This window comes from Anolis carolinensis, chromosome 5 (genome assembly GCF_035594765.1).
Source record: "Anolis carolinensis isolate JA03-04 chromosome 5, rAnoCar3.1.pri, whole genome shotgun sequence".
NCBI lineage: Eukaryota > Metazoa > Chordata > Lepidosauria > Squamata > Dactyloidae > Anolis > Anolis carolinensis.
The window spans coordinates 186,329,603-186,353,804 of NC_085845.1; the positions used below are offsets into that span (position 1 = coordinate 186,329,603).

Here is a 24,202-nt window from a genome sequence, read left to right on the forward strand (position 1 = left end):
AACTTCAGGAGAGAATGCTTCTGGAATGTGGCCATACAACCCGGAAAACACACAACAACCCAGTTGGGCATGTCCTTTTTTAATTGTTTTATTGGATTTTCATTGCTGTTTTAATTATGTGTAGGCATCGAATTATTGCCAGTTTTGTATGCCGCCCTGAGTCCCTTTCGGGTGAGAAGGGTGGGATATAAATGTTGGAAATAAAATAAATAAATAAATAAAATAAATATAAATGTAGTAAATAAATAACGTCAGGAGAGAATGCTTCTGGAACATGGCCGTACAGCCCGGAAAACACACAACAACCCAGTTGGGCATGTCCTTTATTTCCACCTGTTCCGACTCCTCTGGGATATAAATTGATACTTTCAGAGAGATTTCTTGCCTCTCCTTCTTCTCAGGAGTCCTTCTCCTGCCCTTCCAGGATCAAAGAGTGACTTTCCTATCCTACAATAAACTTCATGTCTTTTCCCCCAAGCCAGTGACGCGTTTGCTCCTTTGGGTCTCTCACCGCTTTGTGTGCGCTCTGACAGCATAATAATAACCACAAAAGGGTCCCTCCGGTTGGGTTGGGATGACAGACAGGTGTGTGAGGCGGAGGGGAAAGAAAGAGACCTGAGTGACGCGAGGAGGAAGCAGGGCGGGCTTTTCCCTCCTTCCCTCCGTCCAGGTCCCTCCTTCTGCGCGTTTGTTTGCCTTGGAGGGAAAGAAGGAGTGAGTGAGTGAGTGAGTGAGTGTGGGAGGAAGAGGGAGAAGGCGCAGGAGAGGGAATGAGGAGCAGCAGGGAAGAAAGGAGCTGGAGGAGACGTCCAAGAATCTAGTGGAAGCCGGAGAAGATGGAACGGGAATAAAAGACAGGAGAGAAAAGTGTCAGATGCGGGGAAAACATTCCCAAGGCTTTTGAAGGAGGAAGAAGAGAAGAGCCCAGAGAGTCGGGCAAAAGTTTGGGCGCCCGACTTTGCAGCATGTTCTCCGCCCGGGACTGACTGAGTCGGGATGAGGTGCCGCCCGTTCCCGGTGCTGAAGGTCCTGCGGAGGAAGCGCGCCCGGTTCTGGCTGGCCTTGGGGCTCCTGGCCGGGGCTCTCTGGGCGGCCTCCCTGGAGCTGGCAGCTTTGGACAGCGGAGGAGGAGGAGGAGGAGGAGGAGGAAGAACAGGACACCCCTTGAGCCGCAGTGAGTGGACCCAAGGACAGGGAGGGAGGGTGGCAATGCTGTGGCTCCATGCTGGGGCGCTGGGAAGCTTCACAAAGTCTTTCTCCATCTCTGGATGCATCTACACCAGCCATGGGCAAGGTTAAGTTCTCCAGATGTTTTGGACTTCTACTCCCACCCTTCCTAACAGCCTCAGGCCCCTTCCTTTTCCCGCTTAAGCGGCTGAGGGGGAAAAGGAAGGGGCCTGAGGCTGTTACGAAGGGTGGGAGTTGAAGTCCAAAACACCTGGAAAACTTAACCTTGCCCATGCCTGATCTACACTGTCACTGTCATGGCTCCATGCATCCAACCTACAGTATACATGTGCTCCAGGAGTCTTCCCTAGGAGTCCTTCTGAGTGTATACAGCAGGGGTCCTCAAACGTTTTAAGTGGAGGGCCGATTCACAGCCCGTCAAACTGTTGGGGGGCTGGACTATGATTAAATAGTCCAAAATTAAGATTGTTGTTGTTGTGTGCCTTCAAGTCATTGCAGACTTAGGTCAACCCTAAGTTTAGGATGGAGGCCAGGTCAATGACCTTAGAGGGTGGGCCTTAGTTTGGGGACCCCTGATCTAGACGATCTCATAACACCATAGGTAAGGAAAGGGACCCTCAAAGGCCACCTAGATGGTCTCATAGGACCATAGGTAAGGAAAGTGACCTCCAAAGGCCATCTAGATGATCTCATGACCATAGGTAAGGAAAGGGGCCCTCAAAGACCATCTAGATGATCTCATAAGGCCATCAGAAGACCATAGATAAGGAAAGGGACCCTCAAAGACCATCTAGATGGTTTCATAAAACCATAGGTAAGGAAAGGGTTCCCCAAAGGCCCTCTAGACAATTACCATAAGTACCATAAGTAAGGAAAGGGATCCTCAAAGGCCATCTAGACGGTCTCATAGGACCACAGGTAAGAAAAGTGACCTCCAAAAGCCATCCATATCAATATTTGTATGTATGTATTTTTATCCTTTACAATTTTATCTTGTAAATCGCCTAGAGCATCGTGGATGGAGGGCGATTAATAAGTAATTAAATGATGATGATGATGATGATGATCTAGACGGTCTCATAAGGCCGTAGATAAGCAAAGAGACCTCCAAAGACCAGGTAGACTTAGGTCAACCCTAAGTCTAAAAGTTAGGACAGGGTCCAGGTAAACAACCTTGGAGGACCGCATCCGGCCCACGGGCCTTAGTTTGGAGACCCCTGGTGTACAATCTGTCAAGCCCAGAGTCTCCCTCTGCAAATCAAGAGCAAAGGAAAGGAAAAGGCTCACACGCAGGAGCCTGTACCACACAACCAAACACCTGTACAGGCAGTTCTCAAGTTACAAACAACATAGGTTCTATGTGTTGTCGAAGGCTTTCATGGCAGGAATCTCTGGGTTCCTGTGAGTTTTCCAATCTATATGGCCCTGTTCCAGAAGCATTCGCTCCTTAATAACATATCTATGGAAGGCATCCTCTCAACCTCAGGGTGCAAGTTGCCAATGCCTTAAATTAAGAAGTAGTTTTCTAAGATCTACAGAGATACTCACAGGAACACCTCAGCAAGCAAGAGTCCAAAAGTGGCAGGCTAAAACCCAGAACCTCAAGCCATGGCTGAGACCGGATGAGAGACTCCCTCCTGGGCACACAGAAGACTGAACAGACTGCGCTCTGGCACCACGAGGTGCAGAGCCAATCTTAAGAAATGGGGCCACAAAGTGGAGTCCACAACATGCAAATGTGGAGAAGAGCAAACTACAGACCACCTATTACAATACAACCTGAGCCCTTCCACATGCACAATGGAGGACCTTCTTGTAGCAACACCAGAGGCACTCAGAGTGTCCAGCATCTGGTCAAAGGACATTTAGTATAATGCCAAGTTTTTAACTACGTTTGTGTGTTTTTAAAAAAATTATTTTATTAATTATTTGACACAAACAATCCAATATACAATAAGAAAATATACAGTACATTCAAAAGCAATGGAACGTGTCCAGATCCGTACTCAAATGGCAACCTGTACCAAATAAATAAGTATAACATAAATACATTACAATGGTACCCTCGGTTCGCTTCTGGCACAATAAATAAAACAACCTCTGAGGATGCCTGCCATAGATGTGGTCAAAATGTCAGGAAAGAATGTTTCTGGAACAGAGCCATACAGCCCGGAAAACTCACAGCAACCCAAGATAGGTGCTGTGGGTTTATTCTTAAATGGAATTTGTCTGTAAGTTGCAACAGGTATATATTTTAAGGTTAACTTCAGCTCTCTCTCTATGCATTGGATGGCATAGAAAAGGGTTAACACCCCTGTGGAGTTTGTTTTGCTCTCTGTGTCCCTGTTCAGAAGATTTCACCTCACTTTCTGTCCCTGCGATGAATGTTTGGTTTGTTGTGGAAACAAGGGTTGGCAATAAAGCTTCATTGGAGACACCTTTCCTTCACAATACAGTAGAGTCTCACTTATCCAAGCCTTGCTTATCCAAGCCTCTGGATTATCCAAGCCATTTTTGTAGTCAATGTTTTCAATATATCATGATATTTTGGTGCTAAATTTGTAAATACAGTAATTACAACATAGCATTACTGCATATTGAACTACTTTTTCTGTCACATTTGTTGTATAACATGATATTTTGGCGCTTAATTTGTAAAATCATAACCTAATTTGATGTTTAATAGATTTTTCCTTAATCCCTCCTTATTATCCAAGATATTCGCTTATCCAAGCTTCTGCCGGCCCGTTTAGCTTGGATAAGTGAGACTCTGCTGTAACTCTTTCAGGAGTGAATTTTCTTTCCAAGGGGTAGATTTCTCTCACTTCATGTTGTCTCACCCCCTGATCTTAACTATGAGTCATTTGTAAGTAAGGTGCTTGTAACTCAGGGACGGCACAGGAGGCAGAGAATATAATGCCCATTCTGGATCCATTTACACATCCCAGAAAAGTGAAAGGAGCTCTGGAGAAAGCAGGTACAGGTTGTGCATCCCTTATTCCCAAATCTTCCAAATTGTCATCATGAGAGGCTGAGATAATGACACCTTTGTTTTCGGATGTTTCAGTGCACACAAACTTTGTTTTTGATGCACACAATTATTAAAACACTGTGTATAAAATTACCTTCTGGCTTAGTGTATAAGGTGCATAAGAAACATAAATGAAATACACCACGGGCAGAGAAAGGGAGCCTTACAGCACCCCGATCACCTTAACCCAGCCTTTGATAGTGTGTTGATAATACAGCTGTGGAGAACCAGCATGGTATAGCATTGGGACAACAATTCAGGAGAGTTTGAATCCCTGTCAGGCCATGGAAACCACTGGGTGAGCTTGAGAAATTCACACGTTCCCAGTCTCAAAGGAAAGCAAAGGCAACCCAACAACAAACAACAAGGAAGTAATGGGTTGGACTGTAAGGCATACAACAACAACATAGCTGTGCCTTATAGAATGATTGCTATATATGTGAAGTACTTTAAGCACTTATGGAAAAGGCTATGTAAATGTGTATTAATTTTATTAAGATGTACTAAATCATCTAGTCTTCAAAGATCCACATGGATACAACATTTGAAATATAGTGTGAAATCTTTCTTGAGTCTAAATGGAAGCTTTCTCCAAAGAAGCTACTATTTTGGAGCAGACATTTTAAAAGCATAGAGGCTGGATGGTCATCTGTCAGGAGTTCTTTAATGGTTTATTCCTGCATGGAAGGAATGGATGGGCCAGGTAGCCTCATCAAACTGTGATTCCACATATTCAAATACATTGACTTTGCTTAAGTTTGGAGTTGTCTTCCTTGGAGTTAAATGTGTTTTCAATCTCAACCCTGTTTTTCTCAAGGAGCTTCCCAAGATCATGATTAAAGAACAACAATTAAAAACTGACACTTTGATAATATAGATTTTTGCTTTCTCATCAGACAATGAACTGAAATTAGCAGACTTAGAAGTGGCATATATTGATTCTTTCACTATGATAGAGAGCTTTTCTGTCTTTTGTTGTCAGACCATTAATTCATCCAGACTATGGTGTTTAACTCTTATTGGCTATATTTCTCCACTCTTATCAGGCTGGATTCTTTCCTAGTTGTACTTGAATGTTTGTCAAAGGCTTTCATGGCTGGAATCACTGGGATGCTGTGAGTTTTCTGGGCAGTATGGCCATATTCCAGAAGCATTCTGTCCTGATGTTTCACCCACGTCTATGGCAGGCGCCCTCAGAGGTTGCCTGCCATCCTTACAACCTCTGAGGATGCCTGCCAGAGATGTGGGTGAAACGTCAGGAGAGAATGCTTCTGGGACATGGCCATACACCTCAGAAAACTCACAGCAACCCAAAGATGATAATGCTTGGTTAGGCAGAAAGTAGTAGGAAAAAGGGATCGTCATGTTATTGTGGATAGACCCAATCAAGGAAGCAATGGACTATAATTTGCAAGACTTGAGCAGGGCGATGTATGACTAGGGAACTTGTAGGTCTCTTTCACAGGGACAAGATAAATCAGTTTCAGGGCAGAAAAAATAAATGGATTAATCTCCTTAGACCATGGAATTGGAGACCAACTACAGTAAAGACGATTAATAGCCAATAATAAAGACACATCAAGGACTGGATAAATTTCCATTCTAAATAAAGTTCTCTGGAAATATACCCACTCAACACAATGAGACCTATATTATACTAAATGTACATGGGATTGCGTAAATGATTTATTCTTCTCCAGTGATTGTGTGAAGATCAGGAAGAGGTCAGCATAAGTTTAATAGATTTTCTTGCTGGTACTGCGCTTTGGATGGCTTAGCTTTCCATAAACCTTTTTTGTACTGTAAATGATCAGACAAGCAGTTTTATGAGGGGAGGTGTGTCAGCTTGCTCAGTTATATCTCTTTAAACTTTCATATACATGGACTGTTCTGGTATGAATGTAGTGAAAATGTGGCCCTTGATCTACATCTTTGAAAAAGTCCTCCTCTCCCATAATTTCCAGGTGATTTCCTGCCCCTCCAACTGCAAGCAGACATTGCATTTTGCTGCCCAGAGAAGGATGTTTCTCAGCCCACAAACAATACACACTGTACCCTAAGCCAGTCAGAATATTGGTCCTTGTGTCAACAGAACTGACGAGTACCTCTCCTTGTTTTCCTGGCAGGAGAACTACTGTAAAAGCTAAATAATAACTAATTGTTTTGTAATAGTACCTGGGACAGTTACATCTTTTTTGCCCAACCTTCATAGTTTAGTGTATGCAGTTGTTTCTGCTAAACAAGCTGTTGACAACTGTGTGGGATTCTGGACTAGATACATCTTTGGCCTGATCCAGTATGGCTTTTCTTAAGTTCTTAGAAAAACGCTCTATTGAATTAAGTGAGTTCTACTATCAGATAGGTATGTATAGGATTGCAGCATGCTGTATGTGTTTTAGTCAGTGGATTGTTAATTCCATTTGATAATCATATACTTGCATATAAAAATATATATAATAGTTGTAAATAAAAAAGCAAATACATGTTCAGATAGACAGGCATCATTTTCAAAAATGAATTTTCTCTTTTCTTTCACATAGGATAGATAACAGGCTCTTTTGAAATATGTTGTGTAACTTTCTATAGAAAGTAGATAATACAATCACCCTCACCCTGACATTCATAGGTTTCTCTTTCATAGATTTGATTATTTGTGAGTTTGTGGTTGCTATTTAATTAGCACAATCTCGGGATGCACCTGTAGGACTGAAGTAAATAGGCTCACTTCCATTGTATATGCATCAGTTTTATATTATTGACTGTCCTTGGAGGCAGAATTTCATAATTTTACACTTGAGCAAAAGCTAAACAGGGCCAGCATTTTATGATATATATGAATAATATATATACATGTGCACACAACATACATACATAAAAGTGGGTACATTCCCTTGCTCTAACACAGAGGTAGGCAAATCTAATGATCTAAGGCAGGAATCCTCAAACTTTTTAAGCAGAGGGCCAGTTCACAATCCTTCAGACTGTTGAGGGGCCGAATAATCATTTGAAAAAAACAAAACAAACCAACTCCAGAGCGCACTGCACATGTCTTATTAGTAGTGTAAAAAACAACAACAGCAACAACAATGAAAGAACAATGCAATATTTAAAAATAAAAACAATTTTAACCAACATAAACCTATCAGTATTTCAATGGGAAGTGTGGGCCTGCTTCTGGCCAATGAGATAGTCAAGTTAATTAGGATTGTTGTTGTTGTGTGCCTTCAGGTCATTTCAGAATTTGGGCAAGCCTAAATCTAAAACTGAGGGTGGGGGCCAGTTTGAGGACTCCTGATCTAAGGAGTATAGTATTTTGTTCCTCATGCAATTGCTGAGCCATACTGCTTGACACTCCAGTTTGAATCCTCCCCACCACCTTGCCCTTGTGTAAAACTGTCTCTACAGAAACACCCTTCTAACATATTTGAATCAGTTCTACTTTCTTTTTTTTTCTCCTGGCCTAAAGCATGCCGTGGAGCTGAAAGTTTAAAATATTTCTGGGAGTACAATATGCCATTTTGGGCCCATTTTGGTCACTCTACATTGCCCTGCTCTAAAGTACCATAATTGTAGTAAGATGCAATGCAGTTCTAGGTATGCTTACTCAGACGGAGGTTTGCCAGAGCTAAGCATCCCGGCTCCTCTGTTACAGTGGGCGGTGGAATCTCAGGGTGCTGGTTTGAATATAATTGCTATATGTTGTCGGCTCTTGCTTCTGCAGGCTGTTATAGGGTGACTACTGTAGACAGCCTAAGCCATCTCTTCCCCTCCCTCCTCCCACTCTCAAAAGTGTCTCAAGCAATGGCTAGCATCAGTGCTCTGCAGGAAAGAGCAGTTAAGAGTGTAAAAATACTGAGCGACCTCAGTGTCTGCTGCTTCAGACTACAGCACTCCAGAATTCATGCTTCGTGGTTTTTCCTGTGTTGTTGTTAACTTTCCTGGTTCAGTTTCCTTCTTCTTCCCACTATCTTAAATGGTTGAAGCCACAATACCATTTCCTTTTTGGGTTGGGTTGCACTATTGTTAGCAGAAAGGGTGGTATCGGTCTTCCTTCTTTGGTTTTGGACAGGAATTTGATTTCTTTCTCTTTTAATCCATGAATTCACTTTTCTCTTTTTCTTTTTGGTTTTAATTCTCTTTCTTTCACCTGCTGTAAATCTCTTCCTTTCTTTTTGCCTTTTTTTTAATCAAAGCCCTTTTTGTTCTGTTTCCCGCTCCCACAACTCTTGCTCACACAAGAAGCATCATATTCTCCTCTGCTCCTTACTTCTACCATCTTTTTCACTTGCTTCTCCTTCTTCTGTGACACCAACTCCTGGCTGAATATATTCTTGTGACACTATTCTCTTCTTCTCCCCCACCCGTCCACAACTCTTGGTATTTTATTTATTATTATTATTTACAGTATTTATATTCCGCCCTTCTCACCCCGAAGGGGACTCAGGGCGGATCACATTACACATATAGGCAAACATTCAATGCCTTTTAACATAGAACAAAGACAAGACAAACATAGGCTCCGAGCGGGCCTTGAACTCATGACCTCCTGGTCAGAGTGATTCATTGCAGCTGGTTGCATCTGGCTTGCTCTCCAGCCTGCGCCACAGCCCGAGCCTGTAAAACCTCTTCTCCTAACTTTCCTGCTTTGAGCCCCATCTCTGCACCTTCTGCTTCAAAGTAGGACAACTGGAGAAGGGCTGCGCAATTGTGCAAACTGCCCCCCACCCCGGGAGTTTTTAGAAATTCAAAATAAATGTAATATTATGTTGAATATGCAATCCAGTAAAATGTAAGTTCTCTTCCTAGGGCAGGCATGGGCAAACTTTGGCCCTCCAGGTGTTTTGGACTTCAACTCCCACCATTCCTAACAGCCTACCGGGAGTTGAAGTCCAAAACACCTGGAGGGCCAAAGTTTGCCCATGCCTGCCCTAGGGAATGTTGATTGCCATGTTGATTGCCTTTTTATATACCTCCTCTAACTATTGAACTGTCTGGCATTTCATACTGCAGTTACAGAGTTGTAACCTATAGTTCCTGATCCATAAAATAAAGTTATAGAAACATATCTTCTCTATAATTTGTACAGCTAAGCAGTGTTATTACATAGTTGCTAGCAGACACATTGGCAAACAAGTTCGATTCCATTAGCAGTCCAGACACAAAGTTTTTGCTGTTTCCAGTTCTTTAATATGGCTGTGATGAAGAACTAAGAAAGGAGTTCTGCTTCCGGTTTTCACAGCTTTGCTCACTGGTGGGAAAATGCTGGAATCATCCTCCTACTTTTCCCCAACTAGACTTCCTTCACCCAATGTAGCTGCTGGCTGTTAAAGTGGATTTTAGGAGTGATGTGTGGAAATGCTACTTAACGTAAAGGTTTTCCCCTGACTTTCAGTCTAGTTGTGTGGCGGTTGGTGCTCATCTCAATCTTTAAGCCAAAGAGCCGGTGTTGTCCATAGATGCCTCTGAGGTCATGTGCCCAGCATGACTGCATGGAGTGCTGTTACCTTTCTGCTGGAGCGGTACCTATTGATCTACTCACATTTGTATGTTTTCAAACTGCTAGGTTGGCAGAAGCTGGGGCTAATAGCGGGAGCTCCCCCGCTCCCCCAATTCGAACCGCCAACCTTTTGGTCAACAAGTTTAACCTGCTGCGCCATTGGGGGCTCCTAAATACTACTTAGTTACGCATATATAATTAAGTAAATGATTTAGAATATTGGTGATTATTCCTGAAGTTGTTACATCACATATTTGTATAATCTCTGTCCTGGGTATTTAATATGTATTTTATAGAAAAATGTTTTAATATGTATCTTTTATAGAACTACATTTTAATATGTGTGTTTATAGAATTTCTGCAATGTTTGTGTGTTTTGACTGTGCTGTGACCTGCCTCGAGCAACAGGGAGAGGCAGGTAAAAAAATATCATCATCATCATCATCATCATCATCATCATCATCATCATGGCAGTTTTATTTTTCTATTCCTTTTAATGGATCTTATGTGGAATTTGCCTTTTTTATATCATGCATATGATTGAGGTTTCCATTGATGCCAGTATCTCTTTATCAGTCATTCATTGCCATCTCAAAGTCCATCAATGCACAAGCGAAGTTCCATTATTTGGTACCAATTTGTGTGTTAACATTCAGAATAATCTCCAGAATAATGGAACAGCGATACTTCCTGTAATCAAATACTCTTAAGAAATTTTTAATGCAAAATTTTTTAATTGCAGTCTATTAAACATAGAGTTTGTATAAGTAAGTATTATCTAAATTTATAACACAATACCTCAATTTTCTATGTGCTCATTCAATAAAACAACAAAGAGTCTCGTAGCTTCTTCGAGATGAAAAGTCCACTTCAGAGAGAGGGCATCGTCAAATGCTTTCCTCCCTGGGAACTATTTCTACTGACTTTTGTGGTCATTTAAAAAGGTTTAAGATCTTTTGTGTTTTATAAATTAATATTATTTAGAGTGAATTAGACTTTCAAATATGCAAATGTTCAAATATGAAGACAGTGTGGGAATGCCTTCAAATCTGCAATTACTTAGAATTTATTAGAGAAAGGATCTGCATTTCTAATTCTTCTGAACATACAGTATAAAACATGGAAATGAGTAGCATACAACTATAGCACCAAGTGAAATACATATAATGCAAAGAAGTAAAGGAAATGGATACTTCAAGCATTTTGTGAATATTTTAATGCATCTTTGTTTCTAGTTCTTGATGCATGTGTTGTCAGGTGTATGTGTAGATAATGAAAAATAGTCATTGTATTTTCTAATTGCAGGTTAGAGAGACAGGTTGTAATTTCATAAGAGAAACAGATCAATATGTGTTAAAGAAAAAGAAAATAAATATACCCTATAATCAAGTTACAATTTGTGGACGGGATGGAATTAAAAGTATTTCTGTCTTCAAAAAGATATATATGTATAGTGTTTTGAGAAATTAATCACAGGCAGTCAATGAGACTTATAAAGTGTTGACTGGATCATATTTATACTAACAGAAGGAGAAAAAACACCACAATACAATACTTTTGAATCTAGGAAAGTAAGGCTTCTCTGTCTTTCAGATGCAATATATGCTGTCCTGTTATAAGCTCTACGTAAAACTAAAGAAAAATCCATCCTGTGGTTATAATTGAGGGTTGGATTTATTTTAATTTTTTTGCTTCTTTTCCCTCTTGTGGCTTCTGGAAGCAGCCTTGAAAACTGCCAGGGCAGCCATGGTACCAATAAAAATCTATTTTGACTCATAGGAATGAAAAACAAGTCATTTATTTTCCTTTTACTATTTTAGTTCTGCCAAATGTCCACCTTTTCCAGGTAAAAGCAAGAACTAGTTGTTGTTTTTCTTTGTAGTTAAGGCAGTCTCAGCTGATGGGGACAGAGCCTTGGGAATGATGTTGTTCCAAAATATTTTTCTTTCTCTGAATATATTTTTTAAATCTTTCTGCGCAGTCTCCCAGGTGGGAAACCCAGTGACAGCACATAATTGGGCGCCAGCCAGAGTTTCTCTTGTTGCTTTTGCTGATGCAATAGCCTCCATCAACATTCGTTGTTCTAAAACCCAAAGGCCGCTTTCCCCTCCAGTAGTTTTCCAAGGCTGGAAGTAGACTTACAACAGATCATTATTTCCATTTATGTGTTTGCATTTGCAACAGAAAACCCTCTGTTCCAATTTCTCTGGAGGTATAGATGGCACTTTCGTACGTGTTAGGGCTGTACTCTGTGTGTTTACATCCTGTGTAAACACTTAAATTTTTCGCTCTGGATTAATTTATAAACGCTGCCACTTGTTTCTAATTCTGATCACAGGAACAATTCTGTAATGAGATAATCCTAATAGATCATCTAAAGGAGAAAGAAACCATCCTTTACCATTCTTTACCTAGAATGACTGAAAGAGGGCAACTAATTTGTCCTAAATAATTTTTCATATTCTTCTCTGGAAGCACTGTTTGACTCTAATATGATAGTGCTAAGGTTTGGTTCCAGGACTTTATAAAATGTACAATTAATTGTAAACCTATATCATAGGATCCACACATATCAGTTTGACTTGCTAACCAAAGCTCCCCTTCCCAATGCTGCTAATTCTGCTGGACCTCTAGCAGGCATATGGATATTTTAGTTCAAATTGTAGTGCAATCAAGAACCTGTCTGAAATTTTTGGAAGGGTAGAAGTGACAGCAGTCATTGACAAAGAGATGAGAGGAATCATAGGTGTCTGTCTGTGGTATATCACTCTCTGTGTGATCTCCCCATCTTTAAAAAGATACTAAAGACCATGAAAGACCACACAAAAGAATCAGAAAATAGGCCCTCTTCCCTGCTGTTTGGCAGTGGAATATGCTCTGCCTCAGAGCAAGGTGGAGCCTCCTTCCTTAGAGATTTTAAAGCAGAGGCTAGATGGTCATCTGTCAGGAGTGTTTTGATTCTGTGCTCTTGCATGGCAGAATGTGATTGGCTTGAATGGCCCTTGTGGCTTCTTGCAACTCTATAAATCTTTGATTAATCCTTTCACCCCACGTTTTCAGCTGCTTTTAAATTGCCCCAGTTTCTCTTTTCTATTCCAACTTTTCCCTTTCATTGTCAATTTACAAAGGCAAATTGGTGTGTTATCTTTCATTAATTATGTATGCCATCTGGCCGCACTCTGATATTGTTTGGCTAGCTACATGTATCTTATAGGAATCCCTGTGGCCAGCGGGTTAAATCAGTGAGCTGCTGAATTTGCTGACCGAAAGGTCGGTGTATCAAATCCGGGGAACAGGGTGAGCTCCCACTGTTAGACACAGCTTCTGCCAACTTACAGTTCAGAAACATGCAAATGTGAGTAGATCAATAGGTACTACTCTGGCGGGAAGGTAACAGTGCTCCATGCAGTCATGCCAGCCACGTGGCCTAGGAGGCATCTATGGGCAACGTAGGCTCTTTGGCTTCGAAATGGAGATGAGCACGAACCCCCAGAGTCAGACACGACTAGACTTAATGTCAGGGGAAAACCTTTACCTTTACCTTACATGTATCTTGGGATCTTGTGTGGTTTCTGAGCTGTATGGCCATGTTCTAGCAGCATTTTCTCCTGATGTTTCACCTGCATCCAGGGCTAGAATCTTCGAAAGATCATGTATCTTGGTTTTTATCTGTGAATTTTCAAAGGGCATGGGATCTTTAACTTGGAAAACGTCAACAGGGATATTGTGATAGCACAGGACCAGAGAACGTATTGGTGGTCTATATTTCCCATGAGCCCTAGGCCACCTGTACACTGATGAGGATGTGATGGTGAAATTGGTCGAGCAGAAGATTCAGGACAAAGGTGCTCTTCTAGGCAGTGCACAATTAACCTATGGACTTTTATTGCCATAGGTGACTGACATTTAGATAGCTGTAAAATATGTATAACCAGACAAATCTATCAAGAACAGACATTTCAATAATTATGTCTGTTTAGTACCTTCCATGTTCCAAGGTAGCATATTTATCATCATCATCATCATCATCATCATCATCACAACACTTTATTTATATTCTGCCCTTCTCCCCGACTCAAAGCAGAGTTCAGCATATGAACAGACATGGGCAAACATTCAATGCCTTGTTACAATGAAATATAGTGAGACACAAATACACAGACAAAGGCAAAAGCTTCTCCTTTCATTTCCGGCTCTGGAGGCAGCGCTCATTTCTGGCTCTGGGGGAAGTACTCTCCTCCATTTCTATTTCCAAGCCCAGCAGCCTGCGTTGTCACCTCCTGGTCATGTGGCTGGCATGACTGCTTAGAGTGTCTTTTTGCCTTTTCTCATCGAAGCAGTACCTATTTATCTACTCAGATTTATATGTTTTCAAACTGCTAGGTTGGCAGGAGCTAGGGCTTACAGCAGGAGCTCACCCGATCCTGCGGATTCGAACTGCCAACTTTCAGGTCAGCAGTTCAGCAGCACAAGAATTTAACCCATTGCGCCACCGCAGCCCCTATTTTTAAAATGGGTGTTGCTGGAAAGCAAATTGTAGGAAAAAGTATAGTTTCTTCTGCTACTTCTGGGTTTCCCAGAAACATCTGTGAAATTTGATGCTATCTGTATAGAGCTTTGCTTGATCCAGCAGTTGTCTTCTTCTTTTTTAAAATCGTTTTCTTTTGTCATAAGACAAGACGAGACAGGTTAAAAGTAGAAAATGCTGGGTTCACATTCCATTTCAAGGAGAGTGGATTTCTGTGTCAGTTTTGATGGAATGAAAGCCACATGGAATTCTGCAGAATCAGTGCAAGAATTGCAATTTACAATGCTGAGCTTTGAAATGTGTTATTTGTGTCCTATGGAGAAAGCAAAGATCCTAGTTCTTAGATTTTTATTTTGAGGTGGGGTTTGTTTTTGTTTTGTTTTTGTTTCAAATACAGTATCTTCAGTTTTATTTTTCTGGCCCTTTGGCTCTGAGCAACTCTCATTTCTGTTTGTACACTATAGATTGTTTGTGTACAATAGCAAAGTTAAATTGCAACTACGTATTTCCTTTTGCTGTTGTTATTGCAAGACACCTCAGAGAATTTCTATAATCCAGGCATGGGCAAACTTTGGTTCTCCAAGTGTTTTGGACTGCAACTCCCACAATTCCTAACAGCCTATCGGCTGTTAGGAATTGTGGGAGTTGTAGTCCAAAACACCTGGAGGGCCAAAGTTTGCCCATGCCTGCTATAACCACACTGTAGGACTAAAATACTAGATGTTACTGTGCAAGATATGCTTTAGGGAACCTGAAATCAAGATACCTTTATGTAAAGCGATTTGAGCAAGAAGCATGTGGAAATCCCAAGGATGTGTTATAGACAAATTTAGGAAAATCAGCACTCTGCATCAGAAGCAGGGAGAAAGTCCTTTGATTTTGTAATACTGCTTTAATAACAAAAAAAGCCCCTGATGGCGTAGTGGGTTAAACCGCTGAGCTGCTGAACTTGCTGACCGAAAGGTTGCCGGTTCGAATCTGGGGAGCAGAGTGAGCTCCCGCTATTAGCGCCAGCTTCTGCCAGTCTAGCAGTTTGAAAACATGCAAATGTGAGTAGATCAATAGGTACCGCTTCTGTGGGAAGGTAATGGCGCTCCATGCAGTCATGCTGGCCACATGACCTAGGAGGTGTCTATGGACAATGCCGGCTTTTCAGCTTAGAAATGGAGATGAACACCAACCCCCAGAGTCAGACACAATTAGACAATGTCAGAGGAAACCATTACCTTTAACATAAGAAGATCATTGAACAAGAATACGGTACTGACAAAACTACATCTACTTGACAGATTTGCAGAATATGTTGTATGCAATTTTCAATGTTCAGCATCGTTCACTGTCATTACTTGGCTTGCATTGATAGTAATCCTGCAGATCAGGTCATATTATTTGAATAGTATTGGCATAAGAGCTGAGCTGGCACTTCACTTAAGGTGTGTTTCCCAAGACTGTAATAAGCGGTTCCCAACCAGTCTTAAATCTTGTTCAACTGCTAATCTGACAGATTAGTTGACAGATACCAAACATTTCTGGATCGCTTTTGATTTACATTTGGAGACATGGGACCAATCCAAATATGACAAAACACCTTCATGAAAGCTACATTGCTATTGTGTAATCAATTGTGCACTGAGATTGCCACCTGCATCTTGCAGATTGGTAACCTGAGATGTTCCTCATAACAGGTTTTCAGCCTACGTGGAGCCAGTTAAATAGGTAAGGAAACTATCACACATTTGACAATCAGTAAATGTGGTGAGATGTTTGCAACTATAGCAAATCTGTTGGCCAATTTTCTGTCTTCTGGTGTTGGCAAACATTACCCAATCCCTAAATGCCAAACAAAAAACCCACACATGGAAGTTAATATCTTGTTTTAATATTTTAATATTAAACAAACTTCTTTAAAATGCCACTCCTAAAATATTCCAGGAAGGGGAAATCAGAAAGGGGGCATTTAGGAAATGTGGGGAGATCTATTAATTAGATATTTTAAAGTATAATTTCAAAGAAAGGGCAGAATGGAAGAAGAAGAAAAAGGATGAATAGATTGTGATTATAAATTATATATTAATATAAGAATACCATCTTTCAAACACACATTTTCTTGCAGTTGATATCTAAAAATACATGTTCATATGTAGCCACAGCAGTAAGAACTTCTGGCCATTGAGGTGAATGAATGAGGTGCTGAATGTTTGTATTGCCAACTCTGGAGTCAAAGACTTTAAGCAAAAGTAAAAACCACATTAACCATCAGTTACATTCCTTATTGGAGGAATATATTTTAACGTACACGTACATCTACAGATGCCAAAGATTTTTCTAACACAAAATTAGTATGTTATAATAAACCCACCCAGAAAGAGGTAACCATCAAACACACCCACACCATATGGCACAGGGAAGCACTTCTATAATACTTTACCAGCATTTAGCTGATGGGGACACTTTCTTTCCATGGAGGTATAATACAATCCAATATACCTGAAACATCAGTTTTTTGCTGGACCAAATGTAATTTTAGTTCTGTGAAAAAAAATGAGATATTGAAACTAGGGCAATTTCTCAGTAGTTAATTTCTGTGGAACAAACCTTTATCCCACTCTATTCTTACTTTGGAGCTCCTGGTGGCACAGCGGGTTAAACCACTGAGCTGCTGAACTTGCTAACCAAAAGGTCGGTGGTTTGAATCCCGGGAGCGGGGTGAGCTCCCACTGTTAGCCTCAGTTTCTGCCAACCTAGCTGTTTGAAAACATGCAAATGTGAGTAGATCAATAGGTACCACTCCGTCGGGAAGGTAATGGAGCTCCATGCAGTCATGCTGGCCACATGACCTTGGAGGTGTCTATGGACAACACCGGCTCTTCGGTTTTGAAATGGAGATGAGCACCAACCCCCAGAGTCGGACACGACTAGACTTAATGTCAGCGGAAAACCTTTACTTTTACCTTATTCTTAATTCATGAACATTATTTATTGCATTTTCCAACAGAATTTAAAAACTAAATTTGTTGATTTCATTTTCTCTGAGGATTTCTTCATGGTTCCAACATGGCAATAGAAACGGCAGTGCTCAGGACTGATAGTACAGACCAACAAAAATATTTTTCTTTCTTGATGTCTTGTTTTTAGGCCTGTTCCTGGAGTTATTTGGGGCGCTGATTCAGAAAATTGCATTAGATAGTCCGATTCAGCTCTTGTTTCTTAGATATGATTATCATGATTCTTTATGGGCAAGCAGATGAAGACTAGTATATGGACTATGTTCTGTATCTCAAAAACTAGAGCTGATAGGGGGAAACTGGTGCTATTTTTGAACTCAGCAAATCAAATATACCCAGAAACAGGTCTAACATTTAAGGCACCAAAATGTGTGTTGGCCAGTGTAGCCTATAAATAGATACTATATTTTGTAATAGTGCACCTATGGGTACCTGATTCATTACTTACCATATTGAAAACAATAAGAATTCTTCATCTGGATGTATCAATTGATCCAAAGTATAGCCACAGTCAATCCATTTCTTCCATAAGAAGGACTATCTTGCAGTCGTTAGCTTGGGTTATCTGATAAAGTTGGTTCAGCACAGTGGTTCTCAACCTGTGGGTCCCCAGATGTTTTGGCCTTCAACTCTCCGAAATCCTAACAGCTGGTAAACTGGGATTTCTGGGAGTTGTAGGCCAAACCATCTGGGGATCCACAGAATGAGAACCACTGGTTTAGCATGACCAAATCGCACTGTCTCAGAGGAAGGCAAAAGGCAACCTCCCACTGTATAAATGCTGCCACGAAGATCCCATAATAGAATTACCTTAGAGTTGCCATGTCAGAAATTTACTTCAAGGTATACAACAGCAACGACCTAATCTCAAGAGTCTTAAGGGATTTGTGGCCTCAGAAACAGCCTTGGGGCATGGACTTCCGGGTCTTTATTTTCCTACCCTTAGCCTATATAGAACTACTTCTTAGGTAGAAATCTTACCTGAGACCAGATATAACAGGTACACCATGGTTATAAAAGCTTTGTCTTAAAGGTTCTGCTCTCTTTTGGCATAGAATATATCATCTTGTCTACTGTTTGTTTGATGTGATTTATATCAGCATGAACTTTGTTTATGCTTACCAAGATTGCCCTAAGAACTGTTGGAGGCCACAGAGGTTACATCTTCGTTTGCAATTTGAGATGTGTGCTGATAGAAAGCTAATCCTCTTCAGAAATGCTGTGCTATCTATTGTCTGCTCAACCCATGCTGTCCTTCATTGCGACCAAGATTGCTAATCTTGGGGTCACTGGTGTTATCATTGCTTCTCACTTCTTAAGTTTCTTTCACTCTTTCAATGTGGAGGAGATATCTCGGCTTTCTCTAATGAGTAGCAGGTACAAGTATGGCTTCGTGTCTCTTCAACCCATTTGGTTAGGATTAGACCTATCTTATCTTTCCGTTTCAGTGTATTTTCCTTAATAAAAATTTGTTTTCTTACTTAAACAATAATGTGGACTAAATGTGAATGCATTTTGGGAGGGAAGGCAGGCTTTTTAGTTCACCTGATGTTGAAAGGGTCTTGATTCACTTATACACAAGCTGTGAAGATCACATGTGGCTATCAAGAACCATGGTTTGAACCAATGTTTTAGAGTGAATATGCAAGTCATGGTGATGGGTGAACCTTCGGTAGCCTTAACTATGCTTGTGCCTATAGAATGACCAAGGTATGGCTAAGTCAGGTGTGAAAAAGAGGGGAAAATTACAAAGAAGACAGACTGGGAACGATAACATGCGTGCCCACGATTTTGTAAATCATAATCCGCAAGTAGCTGTGTTATGTCTGCTCTTTTGCTTCACTGCTACAGTATGTAATGTCTGCCCCAAGTGTTACTGCTCTTTAGGACAGTGTCTCTTCTGACATATTTTTTTTTCTGATAATGATAAAATGGATTTCATCACCATCTCTATTCCTAATCAGCAAATATCTATTTAGAGGACGGTTTGCAAAACATTTGTCAGCCTGTGAGACAGAATAAAACAGAAGTTATAAATACTATTTATTATATGAAAATGAATCTTACATTGAGCTTTGGGTCTCATTGCACAAAGTGGGGTACTACAATAGAAATGATGTGCAGAGATTAAGGTCCCCAGTAGAATGGCATGGGTGCAAATGGTGGCTTTTAACTTTGAATTTGTTTTAATAGTTTTAACTGGGAATTTTAAAATCATTATTATATTTAATCCTCTTTTAATGTTCATATATTTGTATATTTTAAATGGTTATGATGCTGCTGTTATGTTAAGCTGCTTTGAGTCCCCTTGGGGGAGATAAAGTGGGATAATAATAATAATAATAATAATAATAATAATAATAATAATAGGCAGCAAAAGGCCACCCTACTCGGATCTGCCCGCATTATTCGCCAATAGATCATATAGCTGTAAACACTTGGGAATTGTCTGACATGTGATGCAGTACAACAGCCAGTATAGTGATCTTGTTTGCTGTGTACTCATCTTGTTGTGTATATAATAATAATAATAATAATAATAATAATAATAATAATAATAATAATAATAGGAATCTCATGCATTTAAAATATGGAAGCAAAAGAGGCAGAACATTATATTGCATATATTTATTGGTAAAGAAAGTAGAATTAAATAATATTTCCAACAAAGAAATCAGTTTTGATGTTGGTGAAATCTTTAACAGCTTTAATGTTTAGTGCCACCTTGTACAGAAATGCTGAAATGTTGTTTGCTGTCAAGTTGACTGAGTTATGACAATGCTTTGAATGAGATTTCTCTGGTTATCAACTTGCCCTGCATAAGTTTTGCAAGCTTTCTTACTGAACCAATTCACCAATAGTGTGGTATCCCACTTTGCTTACTCTGCAGCAAAGGCAACTCTCTTTTTCTAAAGAGAAAATAAATGTGTGTGTATGGTACAGTATTAGACAAAATGGTTCAGTAGTTACCAGTGGAATACATGTCCTCTGTCAGATGGCAAATTTCTGCCGTTGTGTTAATACAAAGAGATGTGCCACTTGCCAAGAAGGAAAAGTGAAATCAGTTACCTATATCGCCTTCAAATGTTATGGATAATGTTCCTTTTAGCTGTTCTCTTTCTTTTTTTGTGCTCTTTAAAACATCCCGTAGCAGCAACACCGAGGACTCAGAAAACTTAAGGAAAAACTTACTGCCGTGTCATTTGGACTGCATCCCTCCAGTTCTGATTAACACCTTGAAAAATAAACAGAGGATTGTGCATCTGTCTGTCTCCCCATCACCACCCTGGAATATATAATTTTGCTAACAAAATGAAAGGGAAAGAAAGGACCCTGCCCAAATCTACCCTTCCCTGCTTTCCACGACTTGTCTCTCCACATTTCTTTGAAAGGTGTGTTATTTTTTTCTGTCTGTCCTATGACAATCTGACTATTGAAAGCTTCTGCCTCATTTCCACATTTGAGCCACTGCTCACCTTTAATGCAGCCACACCCAGTCTGTCTGAAGGTTCATATAATTAAAAAAAAACATGAACAAGGAAGAATCATAGACTCATAGAGTTGGAAAAGACCTAATGGGCCATCCAGTCCAACCCCCCTGCCAAGAAGCAGGAAAACTGCATTCAAAGTACCCCTGACAGATGGCCATCCAGCATCTGCTAAAAAGCCTCCAAAGAATGAGCCTTCACCATACTCTGGGGCAGAGAGTTCCACTGCTGAACAGCTTTCACAGTTAGGAAGTTCAAGTGGAATCTCCTTTCCTGTAGTTTGAAACCATTGTTCCGCATCCTAGTCTCCAGGGCAGCAGAAACAAGGTTGCTCCCTCCTCTCTATGACTTCCCCTCACATATTTATACATGGCCCTCATTATGTCTCCTCTCAGCCTTCTCTTCTGCAGGCTAAACATGCCCAGCTCTTTAAGCCGTTCCTCGTGGGACTTGTTCTTCAGACATTCCAGCTTGTCAACATTTCCCTTAAGTTGCAGTGCCCAGAATTGGACACAATAATCCAGGCAGAATAGAGGGGTAGCACGCTTGAAGAAAGTGCTAATGACATTGGATTACCCTGGAATTCCAGTCTCCTGATTCACAAACACACACTCTGCTAAGCAAGAACCTTCGTTTGAACCAATGTTTTAGGTGAGCCATGGTGGTAGGTGGGGTCAATGTATATCAATTTTCTCTTTCATAAGGCCTTCCTATATCAGGGTAGGGAAGCTTCCAAATATGAGCAACTGAACATTGAATCTAATTTGTCCCCCAGGGATTTTGAACTCTCCCTTTGCAATTAGGAGTAGTGGGGAGGCCCCATTTTTGTAGATAGAACATCCCTGTCCCAAAAGCTCCATTGTCTCATAGGGGGGTCGTTTTAGCATCTGGAGAAAAGACTTACCTTTCCCTCATGTTCTGCCACCTTCTCCTGTAATTAGGAAAGTCTAATTACATAATTGAGGGCCCCTGGTGGCACAGTGTGTTAAAGCGCTGAGCTGCTGAACTTGCAGACCGAAAGGTGCCAGGTTCAAATCCCGGGAGTGGAATGAGCGCCCGCTGTTAGCCCCAGCTTCTGCCAACCTAGCAGTTCGAAAACATGCAAATGTGAGTAGATCAATAGGTACTGCTCCAGCAGGAAGGTAATGGCGCTCCATGCAGTCATGCCGGCCACATGACCTTGGAGGTGTCTATGGACAACGTTGGCTCTTCAGCTTAGAAATGGAAATGAGCACCAACCCCCCAGAGTCGGTCACGACTGCACTTAACGTCAGGGGAAACCTTTACCTTTAATTACATAATTGGATTTTTCCCCTAACACTAATTGTTAGTTGCTGGTGGTTGGGAAAGAAGAGTAGAAAGAGAGGAAAGAGATGGAGATAGTAACAGAGAGAAAGCAAAATAGCAGGGAGCAAAGAGGGCTGGAAGGGGGAGAAGATGGTTAAGGGAAGGAAGAGAATGAAAAAGTAAGAGGTGCGAAAATTCTGTATTGTGTCTGAATTACAAAAATACGGACAATATCAAAACAAAGGGAAGCAAAATCACTCAAAACACATCTCTAATTGCCAGTGAGTTGGAAATTGGCCTCAGAGGAAAGTTGTCCTCTGAGGCCAGTTTTTCCTGCAAAGACGCAAAGTATAAAGATATATTTCCTGTGGGAGTTTAAAACACCTTTCGTAAGAGCAAGTAGGATTGGCTGTGAAGAAAGCAGACATTAAGTTGAAGACTATCTTGAATGTTGTCTATCTTTGGAAGTATACTTCTGGAATTAAAGCAGATTTAGGAAAAATATATTTTCATGGAGACTTCCTGAAATAGGAAGCGTTAACTTCCTTATATGGCATACTCCCAAACTTAGAGCAAGCAAGAGGTGGTTTATTGTGGTGGTTTATTTACATTTTTAACTAGGTGTGGATCTAGTTTAATCTTAAATTTTCACAAGAATTTGAATATAAAGACAGCCTTGTTAACTATGAAGTAAATTCCAAAGTCCATATTGTGATAGTTTCTTTATTAGACCGACCAAACAGCGCAGAAACCTCAGCTTTTGAAACAATAGACATCTTCATCAGGCAAAGAAAAGCATATAGCAGGGGAAATAGGGTAAACAGATGTAAGCCTAAGTCATCTTGTTACTCCTGAGTACTCTTATCAATAGGAAAGCTAAATCAATAGGATTTACCTATATATGGAATCTCTATTCAATAATGGATTAATGGATCTACTTTAATGGTGATTGAACTAATAAGAGGCCACCAAGTTACTCTTTGAAACTTGGTGGTATGTTGTTAGTTCAATCACTATCAAATATTAAATATTTGAAAGGCTGTCATAAGGGAGCAGGCATGTTTTCTGCTGCCCTGGAAACTAGGACTTGCAGCAATAGGCTCAAATTACAACAAAGAAGATTCCACTAGAACATCAGGAAGAACTTTGTGCTCTTGTGATCATAGGAGCTGTTCAACAGTGGAACTCTCTGCCTCGGAGTGTGGTGGAAACTCCTTCTTTGGAGGCTCTTAAACAGAGGCTGGATGTTCATCTGTCTGGGGTGTTTTGATTGTGCTTTTCCTGGATGGCAAGGGATTAGACTAGATGGCCCATGTGTTCGCTTTCAACCCTATGATTCTATTATTCTACTGTATTTAATATTATGTTAAAGATTTAAGTGTGTTTAATTAAATTGTAGGTAACAGCTTTGGGGTGCTGAATGAGTTTTAAAGACCTTGATAGGCAATGAAGGTAAAATTAGTCCTCTTTTTGAAACCTGCCATGGAAACAACAAGAACTCATTTTTGAGTCGTGTACCAACATCATACTTGCTTTTATTAAGATCCTCGTACTTTAAAAAAAGTGGAAATTCTATGGCAGAATTAATGAATTTTATAATGATTGTTTAGTTAGGAACATCTCTGGAAATTTATATGACTTTTGTCAGGGTCTTGCTTTTTTGTATATGCATGTTAAGGCAGGAAAAGGGCATGACGGAGTTAGCTTTTGTTTATACTGCTGCTTTTACTCTGAAACTGTAAGTATTAGCATACTTTCTTCAACAGGTACTGAGCCAGAACTGTCTGGGCATGTGAAATGGGAGGAGATTTCTTTTTGAAAAGATGTTTGATCTCCATTTTTAATAGCAAACACACACACACACAATTTCCTGGTATTTATCATAACAGCTTTCCCCATCTCTTTGAATAAAGAGCACTGGTGATGCAGAATTAATATTTCAGTGATGTATACAGTGTCTGTGAAGAAAGACCAAAAGGTATGTTTCCAATAGAGAAAGGAATAGTCAAACCAGATCTCCCTCAACCAAGGCTCAAACTAGTCATGACGTGCCTTCACATATGTCTGTTCCAAATATTTAAAATAACAAGTAGCTTAGGGATTGCTAAACAATTAATTAAAATTAATTAATTGCATTTATATCCCGCATTGTCTAATTGTGTCCGACTCTGGGGGTAG

At 40.4% G+C, this 24,202-nt stretch overlaps 1 protein-coding gene across 1 annotated transcript in view; it reads left to right on the plus strand.

Moving 5' to 3' along the window:
• Positions 1-583: 583 nt before the first annotated feature.
• b4galnt3 (beta-1,4-N-acetyl-galactosaminyltransferase 3) overlaps positions 584-24,202 on the plus strand; it is a 95,355-nt gene continuing 71,736 nt past the window's right edge. Inside the window, exon 1 of the mRNA XM_003220831.4 lies at positions 584-1,174. Coding sequence (XP_003220879.2) covers positions 997-1,174 — 178 coding nt within the window. The 5' untranslated portion in view covers positions 584-996. The remainder of the gene's footprint in view (positions 1,175-24,202) is intronic.